General features: G+C 41.7%; 1 protein-coding gene across 1 annotated transcript in view; it reads left to right on the top strand.

The window, feature by feature from the left end:
* Window positions 1-13,388, top strand: part of LOC145413630 (nephrin-like) — a gene marked incomplete at its 5' end in the record, with an annotated part of 296,625 nt that overhangs the window by 153,891 nt on the left and 129,346 nt on the right. Inside the window, 3 exons of the mRNA XM_080283291.1 lie at window positions 1,023-1,367; window positions 2,861-2,980; window positions 4,985-5,170. Coding sequence (XP_080139417.1) covers window positions 1,023-1,367; window positions 2,861-2,980; window positions 4,985-5,170 — 651 coding nt within the window. The remainder of the gene's footprint in view (window positions 1-1,022; window positions 1,368-2,860; window positions 2,981-4,984; window positions 5,171-13,388) is intronic.

The raw sequence follows: 13,388 nt of genomic DNA on the forward strand, positions 1-13,388 counted from the left end.
GTGAGATACATCCTTTATCTACTCTCTCTCTTCTATGATGAATGCAGTCATCTGGTTGCCAAAAAAAAAAAAGTAAATAAATAAATAAAGACGTCACAGTACTAAAGGATTAACCAAATATTTAAATACCCGTAATTTCAGATAAGCCTCACCCTCTCTTACGTCTCCTGAGTACGTGGGACACATTCTTAAAAAAAAACGTTTCCTGTAGATCTGTAAAAATTTCGTTACACCACTCATTTTTTATACGTCACTGATAACTGGTTCAGATATAGCCAATCCTTTATTGTTGTGTTACAGTTATCGGTACTTCCTCTAAAAGCCAGTGTCTTTTTTTTTCTTTTCTTTAAGGTTTTAGGATTTTTAGCGCCTCTTCCTGATCACTTACAGTATACTTTTTAGTGACGTCATATCTGTCTAAGATCCACTAATTAATATTTTCAACTCAGGAGCGTCGTTTTGTGTTTATTCATGCCACCTCCAGATGATTTTATTCAGCTCAAAAGTCTGCACCCAACTTCGTCATTTCGAAAAGTTCATCCCGAGCAGAGTAACATCATCTTGGAGAATTAAATAAGATATATCCTCTGGCTGAAAGGTTAATGAAAGGTACACCTAAATCCTCCAATTCGAACAAGTCTTTCTTGAGGTGAATAAAATATTCAGTACGAAGAATAAAACAAAAATGTCGTCTTTGTAGTAAAGTGTTTAACCCTCTCATGATCGTCAATTTCACTAGTAATTTTGGGCAACAAAGGACGACTTTATTCGCTTGGAAGTAAGTGTAGGAGCCAAGCAATGTTAATACAGCCTCTGTTAACTTTCTTGGTCGAGATAACTCGATTTTATTTTGGCTTGCACCAGACAGATGGGAGTCATACGAATCTGGAAGTGTCAGCATTATCACAGTTAGCCTTGCAGTGGTCGGAACAACTCAGTATTCTTTCTTAGCTAACTTGAATTTATTAAACTGAGGTAATCATAGGAGCCTGAGAGTGTTAATTGTCCTCTTTCACTTCCAGATCCCCCCGGGGCACCTGTGATCAGCGGGTACCATACCGGTGAGGTATTGCGGGCAGGTGAGAGACGCACCCTCACCTGTCGTGTGCTGGGCGGCAACCCTAGCCCCTGGGTCACATGGTACTGGCACCACCAGCAGTCCAACCACACCCAGGCGGGTAAGAGCGTATACCTCAAGGGCAAGCCATCAGGGGAGAACGGTCGGAAAGGCAAGAAGGGCAGGGGCGTGAGTGTGAGCCAGCAGGTGACGGCCACGAGGGCTGAAGACGGAGCCGTGTACGAGTGCAGGGTGTCCAATGACCAGCTCACCAAGCCCCTCTCTGCCAATGTCACCCTTACTGTCCACTGTGAGTTATATATATATTAATTTTAAGTCACTCAGCACAGAGGTCTTGAGTCGAGTAAAGACGCTTGGAGTTGGGAAAGCAGGAAGAAAAGATCCATTTATTTGTGCAAGGTGTTCTATGATCAAGTCACCAAGCCTCTGTCACTGTAAAGCAATTGTGATATTTTTACATATGTTAAGTGGTCCGGCCTAATAACGGAAATAGTTTTTACTATTACTAAGTTTCAGCTTTATGTGGTAAAATGGTCAGGATGATAATATTGTTATTAGTAGTATTAGTATTAGTGTTAGCGTAGTTATTATTATTATTATTATTATTATTATTATTATTATTATTATTATTATTATTATTATTATTATTGTTGTTGTTTTTGTTGTTGTTGTTTTCATGCTGGGAAGAAGGACGGGAATTGAAATGATGATGATGGTAATGAGGAAGAGGAGGAGGAGGAGGAACAGAAACATCCTCTTGATTCAGTTTACGTGAGTCTAAAAGGTGTTGGCAGGCGTGGGTAGCTGTAATCGGTATCTGCTGAATTAATTAACATCTGAAGCATAATTATTAACATCTGGAGGTTTACTTAACATTTTAGGGTGTAATTAAAATCTGGTGGTTTACATCTTAACATCAGGAGGATTACCTTTTGTTGACTTTAACATTAGGGACTTTTATTAACAACAGTAGGATTAATTCTATAAGCATTTTAGATTTTTATTAACATCTGGAAGCTTCAGTAACTTCCGTAGACTAAACTGAGAGTCACAGGTTTACTTCTGTGTATACCTGAAGGTTTAACTAATATAGAGAGAGTTACCTGAATTACCACAAAGAGGCTTAATTAACATCTGAAGATTTACTGTCATTGGCGTCTGGGGGTATATTATGAATTAGAGGTCTCGTAACAACTGTAGGTTTGCTTTACTTAACATCTGGAGGTTTACTTTAACGCCTGGAGGTTTCATTAACATCTGGAGGTTTACTTTAACGCCTGGAGGTTTCATTAACATCTGGAGGTTTAATTAGCATCTGGAGGCATACTAATTAACATCTTGAGGCTTACTTTCATTAACATCTGGAGACTTACTTAAACACCTGGAGGCTTACTTTAATTAACATCTGGAGGCTTACTTTAATTAACTTCTGGAGGTTTACTTTAACATCTGGAGGCTTACTTTCGTTAACATCTGGAGGCCTACTGTAACATCTGAAGGCTTACCGTAACATCTGGAGGATTACTGTAACATCTAAAGGTTTCCACTGATTAGCCTACATCATCAGGTCATTTCTTTTAACAACTGGAGAAGTACTTTAACACACACACACACACACACACACACACACACACACACACACACACACACACACACACACACACACACACACACACACACACACACACACACACACACACACACACACACACACACACACACACACACACACACGGTACAGTCGATCTTCTTCCCCTTACTAACCCTTTCCCTTCCCCTCAGACGCTCCCACGCAGGTAAAGGTGACAGGCCCGGCAGTGGTAGCGGCGGGGGAGAAGTTCACCCTCACCTGTCAAACCTCACCTGCCAACCCTCCAGCCACCCTCACATGGATTATTGATGGTAAGAGTCAATCCTCACCCTCATCTCTCACGATCACCCTCACCTATCATCCTTCACCTGTCACCTTTCACCTGTCCCCCTCACCTGTCACCCATAAACTGTCACCCTTCATTTGCTACCCCTCACCAGTCACCCTCAGATTTAGTCTTTCACTTTTCATCCCTCATATGCCACCCTCACCTGTGACTTTCTCACCTGTCACCCTCACCTATCATTCTTCCCTAATTCCTTTTTATATGTTTTTCTCAATGGGTATACTCTGAAAAATTGTAATTGCAGCATGTCACTTTGCACTGCAGTACTTAATCATATATTGTCAAGAGTTATGGCTATGTATGTGGGTGCTTGCTCCAAGGTAAGGGTGAATGGAGATTTGAGTGATGAGTTTTCCGTGAATGTTAGTGTGCATCAGAGGTCAGTCTGGAGCCCCTTGTTGTTTATCATGGTACTTGAAGCCCTGTCTCGTGACTTTGGAAATGGACTCCCGTGGGAGATGTTGTATGCTGATTTGGTGTTGATTACAGAGAATGAAAGGGAGGCGGAGGAAAGCTTTAGAAAGTGGAGAGATGGTGTGGGGGCACGAGGGCTTAAGAGTACATGCAGATAAAACACAAGTGATGGTATCTAGGGCTGGTGGCGGTACTGTCAAAGAAGAGGGAGAGTGGCCATGTGCGGTTTGCTACAAGGGCGTGGGAAGTAATTCCATCTTGTGCAGTGTTTGTGATAAGTGGGTGCATTAGAGATGCAGTGGTATTAGAGGTAGAATGCGAGATAATTCTGATTTCATGTGTGAGGTGTGTCGGGGAGATCTTGTGGAGATTGTCAGGCGTGAAAGGATTGAACTTGCTGGTGAGTCTCTTAAGTGTGCGGAAGAGTTTTGATATTTGGGAGACGTATTATGTGCTGGAGGTAGGGCTGGGGTGAGGAGTGGTCGGAAGAAGTTCAGGGAGCTGTTGTCCCTCTTGACATTGAGAGGGCTCTCCCTCCGTGCTAAGGGATCATTGTGTGCGGCATGCGTTGGAAGTGTAAAGCTGTATGGTAGTGAGACCTGGGCTGTAAAGGAAGAGGATATTCGCAGGCTCAAACGTACAGGAATGACAATGATTAGATGGGTGTGAGTGTGTCCCTGAGTGCGAGGGCTGGGAAGGGGGTGGGGGCTACGTTTACGATGGAAAAGTTAAGAGGTAGGATGAGACTGGAGTGTATTGGTGTTGTGATGAGGGAATGTAGATTGAGATGGTTTGGGCATGTGAAATGGATGGAGGATGATAACTGGGTGCAGAAAGTGAGAAGTGTTGATGATAGGGGTAGGGTTGTTAGAGGTAGACCGAAAAAGACCTGGGACGAGGTCATTGTGACCTCACGGATAAGGAACTAAATAGTGAAGCTGCTGGAGCTCGAGCAGCTTGGAGAGCTGCCACTAGGTGACAAAGGCCGATGCATGCAAGCATGTTGAAACCTTTAAAAATGAAACGAACCGAACGAAGTGCTTCAAAAGTAACTTATTTTTATGCATTTACTGTTAAATGTCTTAGGTCCGTCAGAGCCGTCTAGTGATATACAGTAGCATCTAGAACAGATTATCTTAATTTGTACTCATATTGATGTTAAGTAATATAATAATTAGACAGGAGCTTCATTGTTAACCTAGATGTTTACGAGATGTCTGCTACTGTATAAGCTGATAAGCATCTGGGAGTTGGAAGACTGGAGTTACAAAGACGACGTCGTACTGAAGCTTATCTTCGTTACCAGGACTTTACCTTTAAAATGAAATATTCTGGCTGTAGCAGAGAATGATGCCAGGAAGTTTCGGTCCTGAAAACATTAAGATTCATCACTTACACCTAACAATATAAAGTGTTAATCATACAGTTAAGCTCAAGTCGAATCCATTTTCAGATCCAGCTTAAGTGAACTAATAATTAAACAGTGTTACTTAGGTTAGGGTAATCAAACTATCTTCTCAGTAACGTGATAAAACCCGACCTTCCCTCCTTACAGGCAAACAGGTGAAGAACTCGACATCTGAGGTGAGCAAGGACAGCGGCGGCGGGTGGATGACCTCCTCGGACCTGACCCACGAAGCAGAGAAGTCAGGTCACGTGCGGGAGGTACGGGTGAGGTGCGAGGCCAGACATCAGGAGGCGGTTGGCGTCATTTTCAACTCTCGCAACGTCACCATCCTGAGTAAGTGCAAAGTGCTCTTGTCTGCCGTGATTTGGGGACACATTCTGGTTAGTTAGGGAGGTTTCAGTTTTTATCTTTATCGAGAACGCTAATATATTCTTGCACGGTATAAACGCAATTAATACTTGTAGTGGAAAGCCACGAAAATAATCTACAGCAGAATACTGAGATGCAAGGCACAGTATATATCGCAAAGGAAGTAGTGCTAGAAAACTTCTAAAACTCACGAGAATAAGGCCATTGGTGTGATACGGTGTGGGGAGGTGAGGGTGAGCAGCGAGGCAAGGATCTTTCACTCACAACGCTACTGTACTTAGATTTAGTATGCCCTGCTCTGGTAAAACGTGATACAGTACAACCTATGAATGTATGCTGGCTCCAATTATTCACCCTTAACAGAATAAAATCGTCTGGTGTTCCAAAATATAACAGCAGGTTTGACATGAACGTATAGACAGAAGAAAAATAAAGTAATTGTGTCGATAAATATAAAAGGAAGAGTGGAAAATGCTGAAGAACCGAATATCATTGGAAAGTGGGGAGCTGAATGGAGGAAACAGGAATAGGAAGTTTTTACAAAGAGATCTGTGGAAAAATAACAATGTTCTTGGTAAACACACAGTATTTTTACCATAAACTGATTCAAGGATGTTCTTATCGGAGAGAGAAATACGAAAATGCACAGAAAGCAATTTTAATTTTTATGATGCTAGATGGAAGACTCGGGAAAAGAGCAATTGATGCAAAGGCACTAATGCACAGGCAATTATCAGGTTCGTAACTTTTCGCATTATTAGCAAAGATCAAAATGAGGAATGATAGGAGACGTGGTAAAAATGAAAAAAAAAAAAAAAAAAAGACAGTGGAGAAAGAGAACATATGCAGAACCTAAAGATGAAGTGTTAAAAGTTATAGGTTAATACTGAAGAAAACAGTTTGGAAATGAATATTATTGAGTTATGTACAAGTGTATAATGACGAGAAATGTATAGAAGAAGCAACTGAATTTGGATAAGTTCGTGGAAGGAGATGAGGACCACTTACTACACACACAAAAAATGAAGGTCAAATATAATGAAAAATAGTCTTGTCAGAACACATGGAGTTGTAATTTCCTTAATGATTTATAATGAATACATTCTTATTTTCTTGTACGTTATTTATCTACTGTACATAAAATATAAATGATGCACAAATAGCAGCAAGAGAACACTGGATTTCCGTATAGATAAATAAACCTACTTTGTTTAATATAACTTGGCCTAAATTGCCATCTCTTCATCTCGAATGCTGACTTGTAGCAATAGATTCCACTAGAATATGATGCTAATCACGAGACAGTAGTGTGAAAAGGATGTAGAGACGTGACATTTTTTTCTGCCACTGACCTACGGGAAATAAGCCTCAAAACGACGAAAATTAGGGCTACGATAAAGTAAAAGAACAAAAATAAGGAGAGGATGTGAGTCTGCCAATCCTACAAGAAAGCTGCCCTTGATCACAACTGCTGGGCCAAAACTAAACGTAGTCTTTTAGTCTTGACAAGCAAGAAAACCCACAGTTATGTTAAAACCGAACATACCCCTTGGAGTGTGGAAGCAGTGTGGGTGGAGAGACATGGTGGATGAAGAAGGGGGAACGGTGGTACACAATAATGCAAAATGGAGAATAATGCGTCTTTGCAACCCGTTCCTCACAACACAACCCCGCACCGAGGTAGGAGGGGAAGAGGAGATGAGGGGTCAGGGTAGGGAAGTGAAGGTCGAGAGGGAGGAAGTGTGAGAGGGGGTAGAGGAAGAAAGTGAGGAAAGGGGGAGTAAAGAGGGATACAAAGAGACCGAAGATGTGAGAGGGCAAGGAGAAAGGGGGGGGGGAAGCAAAAGGAGGAGGAGGGGGGATGGGAAGGGACGGGGTAAGGGAATATAATCCAGCTGAGGTTGTGAGGGTGAGGGAAAGAGGGAGAAGGAAGTGGGGAGGGGAGAGGGAGGAGGAGGGCAGGGGGTACATAGTGACAGCGGTGTGAAGGTGGGAGAGAGGGGGGAGGGTTTAGAAAGGAAATGAAAGTGAGAGAGGGAGAGGAGTGGGATAACGTTCGGGATGGGGATGGGGATGGGGAGGGGAGGGGAGGAGGACGAAGCGGGCCTGACAGAGGAACAATACACGGTAACGAAGTCGGTGTTTACGGTGAGACGCGTCGCGGTTCACCTAAAAACTATGTGAATTATGAAAAGCAGATGCCAGCAATTTACTTCACCATCCCCCCCCCCCACCATTAACCCATCCCCAACACACCCACATTTACCTGCAGACTTTTTACCTGAATTTTTAGCAGCAGATTGTTCTTGTACCTGTTTATTTTTCCACCTTCAATTTTATTTTAACTTATAGGTTTATATGACCTAAATTTTTTACATGCTGATAATTTTTGTGCCCGCATTTTTTTCACAGTCAGATATTTTAAGCATGATTTTTTTTCTGCTTATTTTTTTGTACCTGCAGAATTTTTTATTTTAGAATTAATCAAAGCGAAGACTTTTTTTTGTACTTGCAAATGTTATTTCTTTACCTTTTTTTTCTCCTACTGATGTTCAAATGTATCTGTATCTGCTGAGTTTTTTCTGCAGATTTTTTTGCACCTATAGATTTTATCCTCCTGTGTTGTCCTCAGTAACTTTCACTTGGTTTTACCTATCTGTCTCTCTGTATTCTCTGACGCTACATCCTGTGAGAGGTAGCCCTGACAGAAGGGCTTCCAGGCATTTGTATTCCCACTGACTAACTACTGTACTCATCACCCTCCGACACCCCACCACCTATACAAACTCTAGCACTTTTTTTCGCCATTTCGTCCCTGGCCTCCCTGTACTCCACCTATCCATCTCTCATAATATTCACCAAATCAGACTCTCGCGCTCCATTTGCTGAAGATGATCAGACCATCTCACGATGTTTATTTTTCCTTTTCCAACAACAGCAACTCCATATCACTATAAAAACCTCCAAGGCAGTTTGTATCTACAGCTCTCACTCTTACTTTGTATCCCTCCAGCATCGTCTGCACTTCTTAACTGTTTGGTGGTGTTCGAAATAGAACGATGTCTTATAATACTTTCATCATTTCCACGCTGATATTCCTGTTTCTTATCATTGCTTTTAACACTCGTGCTGCCTTCCTTCCCCGATGCCCCTTTCTTTCTGTTCATCTTCCACATTACAGTCTTGTTCACACCAACGCCCAGATACTTGGAACACTAGCACATTTTTCCCACCCTTACCTTTTGGTATCATCGTACAATTTATCTCAGTGTGTCTGTCAGGCACCATTGCTGTACTTGACCATAGTCCCTCTTATGGTGTGTGTGTGTGTGTGTGTGTGTGTGTGTGTGTGTGTGTGTGTGTGTGTGTGTGTGTGTGGCTATTTCCACCCCATATTTGGCGTAAGAATTCCATCATCTGCAAACAAAAGTCCAAACAGTTTCCACTTCCATATCACATTAAACAGCCACAGTAAAATGAAGGCACCCTTGTTCAGGTCCAACAATCAAGCTGAATTCTCTACTTGATATACCAGCAGAGTATTTTCTGCAGAATTTTTCACCACCACCATCACTATCATTATAATCATCATTATTATCATCGTCATCATCATCGTCATTGTCGTCATGCATTTCATCATTTCATCATCATCATACTTTTCATCATTATTTCATCATCATCATATTTTTCATCATCATCATCACCATTATTATTATTTCACAAGTACAGGTCGTGGGGGAGGGGGATTTTAATATGTTAATGTAAATATTTTTCCCTCTCAGTTTTTTCTTCCGTATTGATCTCAGTAACTTTTACCCACCTTTATCTTTTCTCACCTTCATCATCATCTTTCCAGCTAAATACATGGAATACATTTTTTCTAAACTGCAGATATTTTCCCACCCCAGATTTTTTCCCTTCCCTGTTGACCTCAGTAACTTTCAATAACTTTTGCGGTTTAATTTCGAGTTGACGTGGTAATTTTGGTAAGCGTGTGGCGGGCGATGGACGAGGTATTCTGGCGGGGTCTTATATTAATGCAGGCGAGGCAAAGTGGAAATTTTTTTGGCGAGATGGGTGATGTGGAATGGGCTGTTTGGGTTTATAAGTATTTGTGGGAGGGGGGGTTTTGTGTGTGTGTGTGTGTGTGTGTGTGTGTGTGTGTGTGTGTGTGTGTGTGTGTGTGTGTGTGTGCTCTTTATTTCGGTGCGTGTAGAATCAGCAGCCAAAAAAAACAAACACTAACACTGTGAGCACGAACGAAACATCTGAACATTGCACTTTGGCTCTTCAGAAAACAGTGCAATAAAGTATGGTATTATCAGCTGTAAATACGAGTTACATATTACTGTTACGAAATTATTAAACCTCTTCCTACGGTCACGTCCTTTTATATCTTTTATTTTTGCTCCCACCATAAGATTTATTCTTTGTAGGAGAAATTGAAACTTAGAGGGGTTACACACAGTCTTCACTAACCCTTTCACAACGGAAGGTCTGCACAAAATAAATATAACCGTCTGGTGGCAGCAAGAATGAAAATGATACGCGATGAAATGAGGAACGTAAAACAAAGGAAAGAATTCTGTGCTTTGGTCAGTGTGTCTGCCGATTACCAAAAAGTATGGTAACTTTAAGCAGTAAAAAAAAAAACTTCGATACGGTCACGTTTTAATGTTATTCAGCTTATGGGGGAAATGTATTCAGAAAGGGTTAACATCGTGAATCCGGTGACGTATTGCGGGGTGTTCTCGCTACTTGCAGATAATTTCGTTCATTAATAGACATTTTGTAGTGAGGGTGTCCGCAATGGCTTACCCTCTTAGCTGGGAAAGGCGCTCACAATTTAAATACAACTGTGTGGAGGTGACAAGAATGAGAAACTAAATGCGTCATCAGAGTGAAGGAGTTAAAGACGCTTATATCAAGTCCATCACTGCCAGACGTCTTTCTTTGAGTAAAATCGTCAGGTGGTAGCAATAATGATATATAATAGTTTGGAATTTTAATACTTACAACCCCAGGCTTATCTAAACGTGAACCCAGTGAACTGCAGAGTGAACCTTTTCTCATCCGTCAGTCCAACATCCTCCTTTCGGGGGTTAAAGAGGAAACTGAGGGACGTTTATACAACCGGGCGCGGTGTAGTTTGGTTATATCAGTGCCACTACATGAAGGCTTCTTCCGCCAGCACCAGAACAGGATATAAATGGCGCCGTCGTAGTGAAAGGATGAAAAGGTGTAGCGAGATATGCTAACCGTTCCGGCATTACATAAGCCGCCCTAACTACCTCTTATGAAACCAGGCGTACCCAGCTCCTCCCAATATTATATTGCCATGAATTACTTTTGTACTGTGTGTTGGTGTTCTAGTGGATTTACTTCGCTGTATGTGTTTGTGTGTCTGCTTGCATGTGTGTGTGTGTGTGTGTGTGTGTGTGTGTGTGTGTGTGTGTGTGTGTGTGAAGTCTTGTTACCTCCATGGTGCGTTATTCAGCACAGAAAAGACCTTTTGCACGGATGGAATGATTGAAGACTATACATCGTTTTTTTTTATCCCTCAGAGCCTTAATTAAATTGTCAGGAGATAGCGAAAATGAAATAAAATAAATACGTCCTAGGATTGAAGGCTTTAACATAGTGATGACAAATTAATCCCCTGCAAGTTAGGACTGCCGTGAGATTACACCGGATTTACTGAGCCAAAAGCGATATTAATTCACATGTCCATTAAATATCAGTTCCATTTTTTATCGCTATACACTAGAGTAAATCAGCTGAGCGAACACTGCAGGGAAATATATATTAATAATTCACAGCATCGTAGATTTAACAACTTCAGCACGGTGATGCCTTTTTTTTTCTTTTTTTGTTCTCGCCACTCCCAAATTATAATGCTCATCTTGGTTGAGAGCCACGGTAGTCAAAAGACCAACCAAAACCTTCATTAACACCAAAAAAATCACTTCTGAAATCAATAATAATCATCTGGAGGTAGGAAGAATAAGCAGACAAAATCGACATCGTTCTGAAAGGGTGTAAAGTACTGGTGAGGATAATATTTGAAGGGAGAGTGTATTGTTTTAACTCAAAATATTTCTCTTTGAAAATTATGAAAATGAGACGGCATGAAAACAGGGCAAGAAAATTGTAAAATACTTTTTGAATACCTCGCTGGCACCAACATATGCAACTTTTTAATCATTTTGCCGGCGGCTTGTGACATGAGAGAGAGAGAGAGAGAGAGAGAGAGAGGAGCGGGAAGGGAGGCAGGGAGGGACACACACACACACACACACACACACACACACACACACACACACACACACACACACACACACACACACACACACACACACACACACACACACACACACACACACACACACACACACACACACACACACACACACACACACACACACACACACACACACACACACACACACACACACACACACACACACACACAGTGAAAGAGAGGAAAGACGGTAGAAGTAATGGGAGTGAAAGTACGAAAAAATTATACATATCGTATATAAAGTATCATCATCAACATCAGCCATTGCGAGTCCACTGCTGAACAAATGCCTTCCCCAACACTTTACATGAATTCCTTGACTGAGCCAGTCTCTGCCACGTTTTGCACGCAGACCTTCTATCTCATCTCTCCGCCTCCTGCCTGGCCTTTTTCTGTTACGCTTACAGTCTCTTAGAGTCCAGTCAAGTCAGTCCTTTGCTCCATCGGTTATCGCTTATCCTTGCTACATGACCTGTCCACCTTCATTTCTGTTCTTTTACAACTCCTATAATGTCTTTGACATTAGTCTGCTCTCTCTCACCCAAGTTGATCTTTTCCTGTCTGTTAAACATATTTCCAACATTGACCTTTCCATTGCTCTTTGAGAACGAATTGGTTGATTTTCCATCGATTTTTGTCAGTTTCCAGATCTATCAACCGTCCGTCATAGCTGGGATTATACATTCGTTATATACTTTTCGTTTCATACATACTGGAAAGCTACTTTTTATGATGTCTCAGTGTTTACCGCAAGCTTGTCATCCAACTGTAATGCGTCTTTTCATTTCGCTATCGTGGCCTATTGTTAGTTGCTCCAGGCAATTGTACTCCTCGACTTCTTCAAGAATATCTTCACTTATTCTGATGATCCTTTTTGGTGTATTTGGATTAAACATTACTTTTACTTTGGTTCGTCTTTAGCCCTACTTTGAGACTTTTTTTATTTAGGTAATATAACATTTCTTCCAACGTCTTTGCTGTTTCAGAGATTAAGGCAATGTCACCTGCAAGTATATAGATACTGTAGATAGGTAGGTAGGTAGGTAGAGAGAGAGAGAGAGAGAGAGAGAGAGACGGTGTGTGTTTCTGGTGGGTAATCTGGGGATGAATGATCAACAGTCCTCTTAACGTCATCCTGGCATCAGTGTCGGTAAGACCTGAGATTGTGTCGCTCCCATTCCTACTCTCTCTCTCTCTCTCTCTGTGTTTTTCATTTTTTCTTCGCTTTCCCCAATTTGCACTTGTACACCAACTCTTTCTTAGTATTTCTCTTCATTTCTCATAATTTTTCTTGTGCTGCTGACCATTCTCCACTGCTCTGTAGCTCATACTTTTCCTTTCTTTCCTTGTTACCCCTTTCCGTCGTTGCTTTTTCCGTCAGTCTCTTTTCTCAACCTTTCTCTCCCCGCTCTTCCCTGCTATCCGCTTCTCTATCCCCTTCTTCCTCTCCCATCTTTCGTTTTCTATTCTCCACACGTTATGAAACAAAGGACTCGTTACCTGATGACCAGCTGGAGAGTCTGATTGTGAACGTTCTTAACGGGATGGGACGTGAGGGATTGACCACTTTAACAGGCCGTTCTTTGGGATTTCTTGCTGATGTTTTGTTGAGGTGAGTGATGAGTTAAGTGAATGCCGAGGTGAGTGAGATGCATGCCGAGGTGGGTGAGGTAAATTCCGAGATGAGTGAGGTGAATGAATTGCAAGGGCGTGGAGCAGGTTACCATTACTGTCATTTCCTACTTCACAGCAACAACGTAAAGAACAGCAATGCCGCAGGTGAGGAGTTGAGTGTGTCAGATTATAGGACTGTGAAGTTGTTAGACCAGTGGAAGTTACTGAAAAGGTCTGGGATGATATAAGGATAGGGTGAAAGGTGAT

The sequence above is a fragment of the Coenobita brevimanus genome, chromosome 97, assembly GCF_032717465.1.
Source record: "Coenobita brevimanus isolate Jiangsu-jjx chromosome 97, ASM3271746v2, whole genome shotgun sequence".
Lineage (NCBI taxonomy): Eukaryota > Metazoa > Arthropoda > Malacostraca > Decapoda > Coenobitidae > Coenobita > Coenobita brevimanus.